At 37.8% G+C, this 16,405-nt stretch overlaps 1 protein-coding gene across 8 annotated transcripts in view; it reads left to right on the plus strand.

Annotated features, from left to right (window-relative positions):
* The window catches only part of RASAL2 (RAS protein activator like 2), a 263,139-nt gene that overhangs the window by 109,128 nt on the left and 137,606 nt on the right, over window positions 1-16,405 (plus strand). For all 8 annotated transcript variants that reach the window (XM_019729474.2, XM_019729562.2, XM_074322349.1 and 5 more), the window contains exon 2: window positions 13,764-13,891. In XM_019729474.2, coding sequence (XP_019585033.1) covers window positions 13,764-13,891 — 128 coding nt within the window. The remainder of the gene's footprint in view (window positions 1-13,763; window positions 13,892-16,405) is intronic.

Raw genomic sequence — 16,405 nt, forward strand, 5'->3', positions numbered from 1 at the left:
CATAGATAGTTACAAGTAGGTACTACAGGAATTGAAATGACAAAGAGCAGTTGCTTCACTGCCCATTGGCTCAGCGAGTTTCTGTTCCATAGAGGCATCCACCTTCATCTCATTTGGAGCTTGTTTTTTCTAGTACTTGCCTTTATATTTTTAAATAACTCATGCATTCACACATGTACATATGCACACATGAAAATATAGAGTTTCAAACACTCTTTGTTTAGAACTGTCTTCCACTTTTAATCTATTTTTAAAGTTCTCTAAATACACACACACAAACACACACACACGGGATCTTATTCCCTTTTATAATTGAGGAAATGGAGTCTCCGGGAAGTTAAATCATTTGCCAACACTCATGGAAATAGCAAATGGCAGATTTGAATCTACTTCCCTGACTACACAGCTAAATTCATGTTTCGTATTAGACAAATTTGTTCAAAATGGGACTGTGTCGTGATTTCCCCCCTCCCTTTCAATTCCCAGATGGTCAATGATAATAACAGCAGACTTTTAGTGTGTGCTCAGTGTGTACAAGGCACTTTGTTAGCACTTGACGTATATTATTTAATTCGAACCTCACAATAATCCCGAAGAGAGTTAGGTGCTTTGTCGTCTGTCTTTTAAAGGGGAAGTTGAGGCTCAGTCGGGTTGAGTAATTTGTGCAACGTCACACAACTTATAAACAGTAGAACTGGGATCTGTGAGTCTAATTTTTATTGAAATATAATGTCCACAGAGAAAAGTGCACAGATCCTCTGGCTTAGATGCAGCTTGAGGAATTCGCATAAAGGCGACATACCTGCGTAACATGTCCCTGCTGAAGCAACGGGACGTGGCTGGCGTTCCAGAAGCCCCCCTTATGCCCTGTCCCTGTCACCCCACATCCAAAGAGTAACTGCGATGCCAACTCTTATTTCATAAATTTTACCTACTTTTGAACTTTAAGCCAAATTATGCATCTTTTATGTCTGACTTCTTTTGTTCACTATTATATTTGTGAGCTTCATGCATATTATTACATGTAGCTGTTCTTTCATTCTCATTGGTATGTAATATTTCATTTTATGAATTACCACAATTTACTTATCTATTCTACTATTGGTGGACATTTGGGATTGTTTCTAGTTTGGACTATTATGAATAGTGCTGCTATGTGCAGTCTTGTATGTGTCTTTTGGTGAAAATGTGTCCACATTTCTGTTGGGTATATATCTAGTAGTGGAAATGCTGAATATGCATTTGTTCTGCTCTAGTAAATTCAGTTTTCCAAAGTGATGGTACCAATTCCTACTCCCACCTGCAGTGACTTCACATCCTCATTGACACTTAGTATCTTTTTCATTTTAGCCCTTCTGGTGGGTATATAATAATATCTCAGTGTGGTTTCAGTTTGTATTTCTTTGATGGTTCATGAAATTGGTTAATAAAATTGAGTACCTTTTTACACATTAATTGAACATTTGGATATTCTTGTTTTATGAAGTGGCTGTTCAAGTCTTTTGCCCATTTTTCGATTGAGTTCCCTGCCCTTCACAGAATATAGTGGTTTTCCTCCCGCTGTCCTTTTTCTGAGGCAAAAACTTTTGACTCTTCCAGCTTTTTGTTCTAGCATTTACTTATCTCCTTAATTCTAAATAGTATGTAGATACTGCTGCTTTTTTATTCATCAATTTTAGAACTTTTCATTGATTTTCTATCATGCTGGATGAAGATTTCACTGTCATATACAATCATCCCAACTTCCTCACCATAGTTATATGTTTTTAAAACATCAGTATTCAGTGTTCAATCAGTATTTAATAACCTATCAGTATTTTTTAAAAATCAGTATTCAACTTTTTACAAAATCAGTACTCAGTGTTAAAAATATATATATTTAAAATCTGTATTCTATACTTACATATTTTTTAAAATTAGTATTCAGCTACACTGGGCATGATTGAATACCATTATTTCATTTCCTTTCTTACTATTTTTTTCTGAGGTTAATAATTGCCTTGTTTTTTCCTTTGTACCTGTTACTTTTTCCGTACCTTCCTATAGTCTTGAAGTACAATTTTACTCAAGGTCAGTAATATCAGGAAATCTGTCAGATCAAGCTTTACTTTGTTTTATTCTTTTTTCATGGTGATATTCCCCTCGTCTTGTTATAGTTAGTACTGTTTCCTGAATAGCTATCATCCTCAGTCGGTGTTTCTTCTGCTGTCTTCCCATTGCCTTTCTCTTAGGTTAGAAGCCCTGTTTCGTAATCTTGTCTTCCTCTCTTTTATTTACCTCCTTGTTTCATTCAAGCACATTCTCCAGTAGTTTTAAAAGATGGCACAGTAGCAAAAAGTATGGTGTGACAGCTTTCAGCATGTCCGTCTCTGTGTTCACGCTGCTCCAATCAGGTCTGCTTGTGTCTGGTGTGCAGTTACCAACCTCCTGCTTCTCTTTTTCTCTTCATCATCGTTTTGAGATGTGCTTTACTTCTCTCCTGTGTTGGAGTGCCTGTTTTTTGTTTGTTTATTGTATGCTTTCTGTTTTCTTAGTTTCCTCCCTGTTATGGATTGAATGTTTGTGTCCCCCCAGAATTATTTTTACGTTAGAGCCATAACCCCCATGTAACTGTATCTTGGAGACAGGACCTGTTCGAGAAGGTGATGAAGGTTAAATGAAGTCATAAGGGTAGGGCCCTAAGCTGATAGAGGTGACACCTTTATAAGAAGAGGAAGAGAAGAGATAGCTCTTTCTCTCTATCAGGCAAAGTCACAGCAAGGAGGCAGCCATCTGCAAGCCGGGAAGGGAGCTCTCGCCAGGAACCAAGTGGGCCAGCACCTTGATCTTGGACTTCCCAGCCGCAAGTCGTCTGGAGAAATTAATTTCTGATGTTCAGTCTGCAGTATGTCGTTATGGCAGCCCACACTCCCTCACTTTGAAGAGGACATACTGCAGTAGCTTCTTGAGACGCAGTACATGGTAGGCAAAATTTGAGACCTGAAATATTGAAAAACATCTTTATTCTATCCTCAGATTTGATTATTAGTTTGGCTGAGTAATCTAAGTTAGAAATAATTTTCTTTCGGAATTTTAAAGGCATCGCTCCATTGTCTTCCAAATTCATATATTGTATTTGAGAAGGCTACACCCATTCTTACTCCTGAGATCTTGCAGGATCTTATTCCTGAGATCTTTTTCTCGGTAATGTGTTTTCATGGGCATCTGTTTTCATCAGTTTTGGTGGGCTCTCCTTGGGTTTCAATCTGAAAACGTACATCTTTCAGTACTGAGAAATTTTACTAAGGATTTCCTCTTCTGTTTATTTTTATGTTGAATTTCCTGGATTGCTTTCTCGATTTTCTTGTTTTCTTTTTTCTTTTCCATCCCTTTGTCCTTTTGTTCTGCTTTTTGGGAAGTTTCCTGACAAGAAACAAAGGTCTGTACCTGTTCACTACAGATGCAAACATCATAGGCCTAACTATATAACACACACCAGCAACATTTTTGTTTCAAATATTTTCATTTGCTGTTGGTTGAACCCACGGACGCAGAGGGTCAACTGTACTTACTGTCTACCCACCACCACCCATCCTTCCATCTACGCCAGATTAAGTCCATTGCTCTTTTTTATATGCTCTCACAGCACCCTATGCTGCATCTTTACAATGTTTATCATAGTTATTTATGTTAATTGTGTGTGAATCGTGCAGTATTTGGACCCCTCTACTAAATGTAAGTTTTATTAGTCCAGTGACTGGGTCTATTTTGTTCATTGTTACATCCCCAAGCTTTGCATTCAGTAAATAAATACTTACTGAATCCAAAACAAGATAAAAAGACAAGGAGAAGTTATATTAATATGCCAGAAAAAAATCCTAGATTATATATCAGAGTAACTAAATTCGAAGATAACTGTGCTAGGTGTGTCATTTTGAGCTAGTAATTTTATATCTCTGAGTCTTGTTTTATTAATATGTGAATTGAGGGAAGGGATTAACTGACCTTTAAGATATCTATCGACTCTGATTTGTTCCCCAAAGGGCCTCCCTCTTCTTCTGTGCATTTCTTTTCCTATTGACCTTTGTTTTGATTTCTTCTCCTACTTGACACTCATCATTATTTGCTTCCCTATCATCATTCTTTTCTCTTTATTGTCTGTAACATGATATCTGAACTCGCGACATCCAAATATTTGCTACAGTGACTAAGAAAATTTTAACGTAAAGTTGATTATCAAATTGAAATATCATTAAAAGAAACTAGCATATGTGTTCTGGCCAAAAACATTAAGTTGCCCATGAATGTATGGGAGAGATACAGTGTAGACTGTCATCCTGTATCATTTGTTTTCCCAACAGAATTGTGTTTCCCGATCATGTTGTTTAAAGGTTTCATGCTATCTAAATAGCTTTTAAGGTAATGGGAAGGCTTGTGAAAAGTCGGTGAGCCTAGGAGGATTAAAAAAGCTCTTGAGGAGAAAAGATGGAAGTGATAAAGGCAAATGAGAGACAAAAGGCAAAGGACTGTGAACTTGGCGGTACACATGTCCCCAGGGACTTTGCTTATGATTTTCACCTATTTGTGAGAAAAAATAAAATTATGAAAGTGGTGTTAGTTTTAGAAAGCCGTCTTAGTTAATTTTGTTTGTTGTGCTATTTGCATTCATTATGAATCTCTAACAGATTCTTATTTGCCTTACAGTACATGTTTACAGTATAAAAGGAAAATGGAGCTTGTATCTGATACTGTGCAGAAACATACGCCCACTAACGAATTCATTAAACATTAGATGAGTTTGTATGTTTATTTTATTTAGGAATTTTGGATGGGTTGTATATATGGGTTTAAGAATACTTAGCAATATGTGGGGAAATTAATAGGGAGTTTTAGATGTCCTTGAACTGCATTATTCTTTTCCCACTTAAAATATAGTCTCCTGTTACATGAAAATTTGCCATCCAACACATTTTTAGGAGTGGATTAGAATTGGGTAAGAGAGATGTCTGTTCTTTTTGTGTTGGTTGTATTGAAGAAAAAACCTAAGTGCTTTTACTGCTTTATAGTCTCATGTTGTAGGTGTTTGTTCCATCCTACTCACTTGAGGTCAGTGGTTTTTGATAAAAAGAAAGTTTTTCACTTCTAATGTTTAGTCAGCTAAGTTGTTTCATGAGCCAGCTGATTGAATTGGGTTGGTGACTTACCAAAGAATGACTAATAAGGTTCTTTAGAGACGCTTAAATTATCTCCTTGATAGGTTTTCACTGAAAGCTCAGTGATTTGTGATTCAAACAGGTCACAATTCAGAAAAGACGCGTGTTTTGCCTGTATCCCCTTTCAGTTGATCCTGGAAGGGAAGGTAGAGAGGGAGAGCTATGAAATTGTTTCATGCTGACAAACTCTTGAGAAGTTTTATTTTTAATGCAGTCTGCCTTTTTTCTGCTCTCTCAGGTAGAGAGGTAATGTCACAGCACTGACTGTACAGTCCGTTGCTAAAACCTCCGAAACTGATCTCAAACAGCAGTGAACTATTTACTCTTTTTTCCCTTCTCCACTAAGAATCACATTCCTTTCAATGCTCTAATTCTTTCCCCACAGCAGCTGCTTCTAAAGAAAAGTGATGAGATTCGATTCAAAAAGAGGCACGCGTGGGGACATACTAATACAGGAAGAAGTACTAAATATAACAAAAGAAATGAGTATTAAATGGTGTTTGAGATGAATCCTTCGTATAGTTCATTTTTCTACCAGTAATGGGAACACGAGACATAAAAAAGATCTTAAGTTTTGATCATTAATGGTAATGTTCAATGGTAACACCATGGTAATGTTCTAAGGGCCAGACTAGTATTTTCTGAAATTTGTACCTTACTTGACTAAGAAAAACTTGCATATAGGCTTTTTTTTTCCTTTTAAGGATTAGCATATAAATAAATCATTTTATTTGGAGTATTTTATATTTTTTTCTGATTAGGTAAGAGTATAAACTATAGATGTGAAGAGCAGGCTGTGATGGACTGCCGTCTGTCACCTTTATGCTGGTGTCATTCAGAACGTTCCATTCAGTTACCTAACCGGTATAATTGCTTAAGCCGTGCCTGGCCCAGTGTGAGAATTATGGCCCTTACTCCTTCCAATGCTTGTCCGAAAAGCAGGAGGAAGCCCTATGATCTGCTCCGCCTGCTGGTTCATGGCACACGTGATCAGGTGCAGTGCGAACTGTACTCGTGATGTGGAAGGGAGAAGCAAGTGGGACCATCACAGGAATTGTTTCCCATCCCGGCCATCTCCTTAAAAGATTACTTTTAGGTAATCTTATTACTTAGGTAATGGCATCAAACTAAAATTGGTTCTTCTGCAAACAGAAGTGTTACCTTTATCACACATCTGATTATCTACTATAAATAAGTCATGTCTGCAAGGAACTTATTGCACTGTTATCAGATAACTCACTCCCTGTGCCCTGTGATGGAGCAGTTAGAATCCCCGTGCTTAGGTCCCGGTGCTGCTGAGGCTGAGAGGGAGGCAGCAAAGGGACTCTTTGCTAAACCGCAGACAAAGAAATTACTCACCAGAAAGAAGTGTCACATGTCATCTCCTACCTGCCCTCTCTTACTCTTAAAAAGGGTGGTGCTGAGCATAGGGGTTTACTGACTAGACACTAGTAATCAAGTAGCTTGGAAGTTATGTCTCCATGCTTGAGAAGGCAACTAAAATGGTTACCTAAGGTTAAAAGACACAATTCAAATTCACAACAAATAGTTATAGAGAATTTATGATAAGGACTAAAACTTGTATTTCCATAAAGGAAAACATTTCTGACCTAATGGTTGTATGTATCTTAAATATGTGGAATCATTTAGTACTCAATACCCTTATTACTCACCATGGTGAGTGTGACTGTATTTAAATATACTGGGACCATTGATGCCAGCCCAGAGGTTCATTGTGTGTCGGGACAAAGGAGAGTTCACAAGCACTGGTGTTTGGGTCAACAACCTAAGAAAATTGTTGTCTATTCTGGAAGCAAGGTATTTTTCTGACAGTTCAACAGATATGAAGGGTGGGAGGGTAACGAGGGGATAAAATAAATAAAATTAAACTCCATTGTAATGCCCTGATTGGTTTTGTCTTTTCTGTCTATACTTTAAGAATAAAAGAGAATGAGTTAAAGTATAATGATGGGCAGTAATTGACGGCAGCACCATTAGGGCTGGAGCAGACAGCATCACACATTTATAAAATAATTTGCTCATGTACCTCTAATACCTAGTGGGGTGCTGCTAAGCAGCCTTTTACAGTTACTGACATTCCTAAGAATCGTCTTCACATAACTCGAACATTTCTTCTGTTGTAGCAGAAGTCGGCTATAGAAGAGAGCCAAGCATATACCACATTTTTAAGCTGTATGACAGAGCAAGAATTTTATTATTTATCCAAAAAATAAAGAACTGCCATTTAAAAATCTAGCTTGTCAGTTGCCCTATTAATGTAAGTCATATTTAAACTTGAACTTCTGTTAAAACTGTACTGAACATTTTGGATAGCCAAAAATAGTCCTGTGTGTATTTAGAGAAATTGGTGTGTTCTTAGCTAGTCAAAGCATCATAGCTCCTTTTAAAGTTATTTAGATGTATTTTTACTTCTGTAAGAAAGTGAGCACTTCAGTTCTGAGACTTTATAAAGCAATGCTTGTACTGTGACTTCGAGCTCTAACCAAATTCAGAACCAAAACAAGTCTGATCATTGAAATTTGGATATTGGGAAGAACTTGCCGTTTCTAAGCCAGGTTAGCTCTGCCGTGGGAGAGCTGACAGGTCTTTGTACAGTAGTACAGAAGCCTGCATTTACAATTAATTGTTGGAAATCTATTTCTCTTTTAATGTATTAAAAACTCCCCTATGTAGATAGATTTCCCAAAACTATGTTTTGTTGTTGTTGTTTTAGGTCGAAACTAAGAATCCATGAAAAGCTTTTCAGAGTGAATGAAACATTTAGGGTTTGTGTTAGCTGGAGGAACCTCTCTATAGAATCCTCTTTAAAACTTGTTTTAGATGGTAGTAAATAGGTTTGGGATTTTAGCAATTGCATTTAACTTCTAATGTTGGAATTAAAAGAAAAACCACATGGCTAGTAAACAATGTGATTCAAATGCAATGCAGATGAACTTCTAAGGAGCTGTAAGGTACAAAAATAAAATAACCCACAGCAATTTTTTTCTTCGACGTTCTCCGTATTTTGGTCATAAACTTATCTTTTCCACTGTCCTTTACCCCCTTTTTCTGCTTCCAGTCAGATCCCTTTATTTACTCTCCTACTGTAAGTCTTTTGAGATCCTTTCTAAATCTGGAAGAGACAAGATGCTTACCCACTAAGAGAAAAGTTACTTTGTGGATATTTATAGATGTGCCTAATGGAATTTCCAGCTCTATCATATCATTTTTGTTTATCATTTTTGTTAAGTGATGTGACAGGCCATGATGCTCTCTTCTTTGGTTACAAGGGAGGGTCACTTACTACACACAGAGAAGTTTTTTGTTTTGTTTTATTTCTGTTGTTTCCTTGCCAAGTAGTTACTCCATTTATATTAGCATTTGAAGAGGTCCCGAGTTTGACTGTTAGGTTTACAGGTAGCCTAAGTAAGCCGGTAGAGCCCCCTGTGTCAGTGGGTTTCACATCCACAGATTCAACCAACTGCAGATTGAAAATATTCAGAAAAAATGCCAGAAAATTTCAAGAAGCAAAACTCCAATTTGTCACGTGCTGAGTACTACACAAATGAGGTGATACGTAGGCAGACCCTGCTGTAGCACGTACTACGCCACTGTATGTAAGGGACTTGAGCATCTGAGCATTTTGGTATCCACGGAGTCCTGGAACCAGTCCCCCATGGATATCGAAGAACAACTGTATTTTGAATCCTGTCTTGAAATGATTTGGATATAATGGGTTATAATGAATCCTTCAAATTCAAAAGTTTCCCTTTTAGGTTTTCTTCCTTTCTGTTTTGAAAAACTTGTATTTTGGACTTCCTGGCTGAAACTAAAGCCCTATTGCAGTTATATAACCTGCTTTATGAGCATTTATCAGTCTGTGTTTGTATCAATTGCTCTTTTATGCTCTCATCTCTTTTGTGCTATTCTTCTATCACAAGCAGCGAGACAGTTACCAGTGCTATTGATTCTTATTTCAAACTCTGGCTCACACAGTCACTTTCCACTGTTACCAGTCTATGGCCCTAATCATCCCTTGCCCAGGCCATTACATTCGTCTCCCATCCATTGTAGAAGAGCTCTGGTCTTTTCCCCACTTACTTCATCTTATAATCCTTTATTGGCTTCCTTTTGTCCAATCAGTGATTTTTAAAGTATGGTCTGTGGAACCCTGGAACCCAAGGACCCCCTTGATCTGCTAGGTTAAAACTATGCTCATAATAAAACTTGCCTTTTTTTTTTTTTTTTTTTTTTTTTTTTACTGTGTGGACATTTGCACTGATGATGCAAAAGCAATTATGAGTACAACTCCTGATGCAGGAGCAGGAATCAGGTCCCTGGAACCAACCTATACCGGTAGTCGTTGTATCTTCTCTGCCACATACAGTGCAGGAGAGAGAGCCAGTTTTACTTGAGAGTATCCTTGAGAACTCTCAGAAAATCCTTCATTTGATGAAATCTGAGCCCTAGAGTTCACATCTTTTTAACATTCTGTGTGATGACATGGGAAGTACTCATAGCTGCATACTGAAGTAGGATGGTTATCACCATGGAAAGCATTTGTGCGAAGTGACTTGTGACCTGAACTTGCCACTTGTTTTTCATGGAACATTATTTTTACTTGAAAGAACAATGGAAAGACAAACGATAGTTATTCAGTCTTGGTTATTTGCTAGACATTTTCTGGAAAAAGAAAAACATAAACTTGTCACTTAAGGGGGGAAAATCAACAGTGTTCATTGCCAATGATAAAATTCAACACTAAAAATGAAAACAAGTATTTTTGAAAACTTGACTCTGCCACCTTAAGCTTGACCACTTCCAGTACTTAAAGACTTTTCTGATGAGATCACTACTTTTCTGAAGGTTAGTGAATGTGACTTTTGATATTATATAATGAAAAGTGTCAACATTTTGAAGATATGCAAAACTAAATGAACCAGTATTTTCTAAATGATTATTGCATAATGTTACAAACTCATGTATGTGGGTAAAAGATCATTCAAGGAACCAGGTAGACCAAAGATTTTTAATTTAACAGCATGAAAAATTCATTGATGTGATGTCAGATTCCACATTTTACTCACTTTCAAGAAGCAGCTGCTTGTCAGGTTTTGGCATAGTATTAAAAAAAATTTATCCAAAAATGCTATTAAAATACTCTTTCCTTTTCCAACTCCGTATCTGTGTGAGTTCAGATCTTCAACCAAAAACGACATAAAGCAATAGATTGAATGTTAAAACAGATACAAGAACCCAGCTGTCTTCTATTCAGCCAGACTTTAAAGAGATTTGCAAAACTTAAAAGAGTATCACTCCTCTCAGTTTTTTTTTTTTTGAAAAGTTACATCTCATTAAAAATGTGTTATTTATGTTAACATGCAACAGGTTTGTTGTTATCATTAAATGAATAAATATTTTTAAAATCTCTCAGTTTTAATTTCTAATCTGGTAAATATTGGTGAATATAACCCACATAAACAAAAGCTCTTGAAGTCCTCAATAATTTTAAGAGTAAAGGGATCCTGAGATCAAAAAATTTTGAGAATCACTAGTCTACGTGATAATATGCAGTCTTAGAGCAGTGCTTTTCAAAGGGATCCATTGAGTAACCTCTGATTCTTTTTAGTGTTTCTTAAAATATTCAATTTTTGTAATAAGGCCAGCATCCAGTGTCCTTTGTATCCTTATAGGAACGGGACATTGCAAATCTAATTTTTTTCCATGTTTGCTATTAAGATTCTAATTTATAATTCTAAGTTAGTTATCCTTTTCCCTAGTGAATTTTAGGCACAAATATAACTGGAAGTCAGAAATTAGAAGTATGTCACTAGAGCGAAAAAAGAGAGAGAGATTGAGAGAATTGGTAAAGTGAAATAGGGCATTAATCTGAGCTTGTCCTGTTAATACAGTCTTAGTATACAGGCTTGACAAATGGACAAATGCACTATTAAACCTTTATTTAGCCATGGAAATGAGGACATGATAGGATGAAAAAATTAAACCTATTGGTTATTTTTCAATCGCATTTTATCTTGTTATTTAAAATGCCTTTTAAACCTTAATCCAGAAGTGATAAAAAGAACCAAAAAAGCCACTTATTCTAACTACTTTCTTGTTTTCTTCCTTGGTATGCATTGTCATAAAATTATCAAAAAGTGGGCATTAGATTGTAAAAAAAAAAAAGTGAAACTAAAATTTATAACATGGCTAGTCAATCTCATAATTTAGACAGAAAATTTTAAAATACAAAAATATTTCTCCCTATTTCATTCTACCTTTAGCGCTGGGGCTACAGTAGTTCAGGGTCCCAAAATGCTTTATGAGACATTGTCTTTTTTCACAATACCTTGAAGAAACTAGGAACAAAGCTCAGGATGGGGAAAGGGAGAATGTAAAATAGTGAGACTTTAAGAGAATTACTCAGAATGACACAGGGAAATTCAGTCCGATACAGATTTATATTTTGTCGGGAAATCTGGGTTATGCTATAAATACAGTATCCTAAATACTAATTTTTATGTACAGAGTCTGTCGGTGTCTTCTTGCTTAGTATAGATCATAAGATTACTGTTCAAATTAAATTACAGTGGGCAGTTTAAGTCACCCATGCCTAACTTACATAAGAAGGTTAGTCATTTGAATGAAAACTTGTCTAGGCCACAAGCCACCACATTTCCACATAAAGTAGGTGTGCCCCTCTCTGTTGAGGTGATCTTGGTATTTGCTCTAAAAATAGGCCTACACTGTGGTAAAAATCTAACCCAGTTGTTTGTCCAAATTATGTGAAGAAAATCAGCTTTGACATGGCTTTTAAGTATAGGCAAGAATCTCCTGGAGTGTCACAAAGGATTAAGAGCCAGTGCCTTTAAAGCTTTTTATGATAACTTGAGGAAATTCTGAAGTATTAAAAAAAAACTTTAAAATAATTTAAGAAGCTTGGAATACAAGGGGAGAGCTGAGGGCCGGGAAGCGAGAGTTGGTGTTGAATGGAGAAGCTATAGGTGTCACATGTACTGCTGTGCGTGGTGCAGAGGAAACAGGAGCAGAAAAATAAGGGGGAAAAGGAAAAACAGTGAACTAACAATGAGGAACGTGTCCCGCCAAGCCCTAGGAACAGTATTGCTCCTTGGACTTTGAGTTATTTTGGAGGGTAGTTGATAAGCTCCTCAAAACACGCAGAGCAACAAGTTGAGACAGATTTTTAGAGAGCGAAGGACGTTGAGCCCTAAGGAGCACTGAGGATAATAAGAGGCGGGAGGGGACGGAAGGTCGGCCTGCAACTAACAGCCCTAATTACTGACTCGTTGTTTATTTTCTATAGGACTCTGGGTATAGTTATGCATATTTGGGTAATTACAGTACAGAGCATCTAGGAAATCATTTTAATTTCCTTCAAGTCAGTCCCTACCAGGAATAGCTATCCTGTGATAAAAAGACTGAAAGTCTGCAGAAAGTAATAGCAATGAAAACACTCATCTTCTAGGTAAAACGTCCTTATTTATGATTTACAACTCTCCTGCACTCCGGCTGTTTCTTTTCTAATGTCTTCAGATTGAGGTGCTCCTCTAGCACAATAATTAAAGAGTAGTCACTAATGCATTTTAGATGATCTCTGCAAGTATTTGGTTGGTGCAAAAGTAATTGCAGTTTAAAAGGTTCAAAATAATTGCAAAACCCGCCGTTACTTTTGCACCAACCTAATAGATTCCTGAGAGTAATTAGTCCTTCACGGCTAAAGAACTTTTAATATACGAGTATACTGAACCATCATAAAAGTCTTATTTAATGGATCTGATGTGTACTTATGATGAAGATACATTCTAAGTTTTACAATAGCCCAAAGGAGTGAACACTTTATATCAAAAAATTTTAAAGTAACATAGTAATAGTAAGCACTTGGTATTTTATAGAGAAATGAGGCATTTAGAGGAGCTGAGACATTTAGCTTTAACACTGTATATCGCCAACTCTAAGAGACATGACCGTAATATGGGTAGATCTTTCTTTGAGGAAATTGCATCCTATGATTTTAAGATATTACTGGCCTCTAGTGGTTATATGCTATAGTTTAAACATTTCTAATTCTTATGAGTGACTAGAAATACAGCCATTTTGAAGGCTTGGGCTGCCAATAACTTCACTCTCTGAGTTCTGGGGTCCACAGTACTCTCAAAGCGTACATGCACATTCGTCTTCCTCCCAAGGAGTTGGGGTCTGTCTTTTGTTCTCGTCTGAGTCACCTCCATCTCTTTATTTTGAATGATACTGGTTTTGCTCTGAAGAGACATCTCATTATTTTTGTGCAAATAGCAGTGATTGCTGTGTCAAGTTTGTGCTAACAGTTCTTCCTAGAGTGTTTCAGCCCTCTTGTTTGCAGACTACAGGCCGATTTTCACTTCTGTATATAACAATTTTTTATTTTCTTAAGAGTTTTCCATTTACCATTGTGATTCATGTTCAGATTTCTCTTTTTCTTGAATTCGATTTTGAAGAACCTTACATGTGAAACACTAGTTTACCAAGCAGGATGATGATTTGTTGCTTTTGTTTTTCCTATTTGCCATGCAGATGTGAAAGGGCCACCTACCCACCGTCTGTCTTGTGGCCAGTCACCCTACACTGAGACGACAACATGGGAGCGGAAGTATTGCATCCTCACAGACAGCCAGTTGGTGTTGCTCAACAAGGAGAAGGAGGTGAGATGGATGTTACTGAGAAAAGCGACTTCCCTTTTCTGACAATTCCTGAAATAACCTAGTTTTCTTTTGCATTTCAAAAGTCCCATTTATGAAAATGGGGACTTTATGAATGACAAACGATAAGTAAGTCTAAAGGGCTGCTAATGTCATAATGACCTGTGATTGCCATGAAGAAGTGAGTTCTTCTGCAAGACAGGGCTGGATTTTTGCTCAGGAATGGTGAAAGAGGTACCGAGAATAATTTGGAATGAGAATGGATTGGATTGTGTAGACCCAGCCCTGAAAATAGCTCAGATGGGCTACGGGGAATTGTATCAGTCTAGCTCCTGGCAGCCAGTGGATTAATTTAAAGGGATTTAATGAAGGGACTATTTCCAGAGGCGTGGGCTGCATAAGGGACCCACCAAAGGGTGGTGAAGCATGCATGGACTAGCAACATCAGACAGCAGTTATCACCCTAGACTGACGGGGTAAGGGAACACAGTGATGCTTGTGGAACCCAGAGAACCGTAGTCATGTGAGAGAGCTGCATGACAGTTGCTGTGACCAGACACTAAAGAGCACCCCATCTACCAAAACAAAAATGGCCAGCAAGGAGGAAGCAAGGAGAATAAACACTCCAGCTCACTTCTGCTTTCTGATGTCTTGCCATTGTTACCTACTGGCCAAACCCAACTTGAAGCCAGAGGAAAAGATTGTTCTTGATGTGTTCTGTAGAGGTTTGCTTCCTGAAACACACGAGAGAGAGAGAGAAGGGCAGAGAGGAGATCTGGAGAGGCAGGCAGACTGCAGTTCTAGTTCTAGGTAAACTTTCTGTCCCTCTAAATTAAAACAAACTCTTGACCTTGTCATGTATTATTACTACGTTACTCCTTAAACTGTTACAGTGTACAAATCCTTCCATGTCCAAATAATTCATTTGCTTATTGGTGGCTTGTCAGATAGTTGATATCATTCTAATTTGGTAGGGCCATAATACCATTTTACTCTCAACCTCCACAACATTAAAAAAAAACCCAAAAAACAAAAAAGAGTGAATGTGATCCTGACAAAGAAGAGGGATAATAGGAGGGAAAGAGAAGAAAAGATTTGATTCAACGAAAGAGAAAGATTAATTGCCAAATGCATGTGTGTGTGTGTGTAAATAACTAGAAAGCTGTAGGTAGAATATCAGTTTATTAAGTATTTTAATATTAAATTTAATTTTATTAAAATAGTTTGTAAAAGGGCAGGCTTTTCTGGAGCAGTCTAGTACATGTTGCTCTGTTTATATTAAGTAGATACATAATTAAAATTGGTAGAGTGAATATTAGTATAGAAGTTTTCGGTTTTCCAACTTGAATAAAGAGATAATTCAAAATGCACTTTTCAACCAACCTACTCTGTCAGCAGTCTTTTTTCAGAGTTATTACTAAGGAATGATGAGAATGGATCATTTGCCATCGTTACGCCCTTACCTGTATTTTATTCAGTTTAGTACTCTAGGAAATTTAATAGCCGAAGGATAGCTAGCATAAGGTCAAGAAGCGTGCCTTTTCCAGACCAAGACGTAATCCATTGATTAGATATTTCTGATCAAGTGCGTGATCTAGGCCTGGGTCCCCTTTTGTATCCTAAAATAACTGTCCATAATGAATAATTTTCTAACGCAACATCTTATGTGCTTTATCCCTTTTCATGCCAGTCGTCGCGAGTAGCCCATGGCACCTGGGGAAGCCCTCATTTCCCATGTTGTATGTGGCTCTGTGAATGTCCTTTTCTGTCCCTGCCTCCCATCATCCTTTCTCACCTCTTGAAACCCTTTCACTGCGCCCTCTGTAACTTATGTTCCATCAGCAGCAAAATCAGCTGTTTCATCCACCTCCTCCTGCAGGAATCCCTTAACTTCTTGGTCTCATGAGAACCTGTACCTTCCCTGAGGACGCTGTCGCCTGTGAGGTCCTGCCAGGTGCTGATTGTTTTTCTCCCACGGCCCTCAGACCAGGCTGCCTGTAGTCGTAGGTGTCCTTTTCCTTTCATGGCTGCCTCCTGGCTAATCTCCCTCATTGTCCCCCAAAAGCCCAAACTCTGAATCTCATATTGTAGTCATCTTCCAGGCCCCACTCATTTCTCCTCCTTTGTCGTCGGTTTTTGCTCCTGGCTCATTATCATGATCTCCGATATGACTCCAGCCTTAACCTGTGATGGTTCCAGTATCCAGAGAGGATTCTTTCAACACATGGCTCGCAGTTCCTTGAACTCCTCTCCTCCAAGAGTCTTTTCCTCTCCCCTGTCTCGTTGCTACAGCTTCTTCAGATGCTCAGTTGCGTGCATCTTCCTCTGTGACCACCACCTCCTGTCTTTTCAGTTCATTCCTTGTCCCAGCAATCCTTCAGTCCTGTTTGGACCGATGCGCCATTGATCCTGTCCCCTTGTCTGCCCCTCGTACCTCTGATACCCTCTCTTCCCTTTTCCCCCAGCGTGAATTTTATGGTCAGTCATTCCATTGCTCCCTAGCATACTATTTCCTTG

The sequence above is a fragment of the Rhinolophus sinicus genome, linkage group LG17, assembly GCF_036562045.2.
Source record: "Rhinolophus sinicus isolate RSC01 linkage group LG17, ASM3656204v1, whole genome shotgun sequence".
Classification (NCBI taxonomy): Eukaryota; Metazoa; Chordata; class Mammalia; order Chiroptera; family Rhinolophidae; genus Rhinolophus; species Rhinolophus sinicus.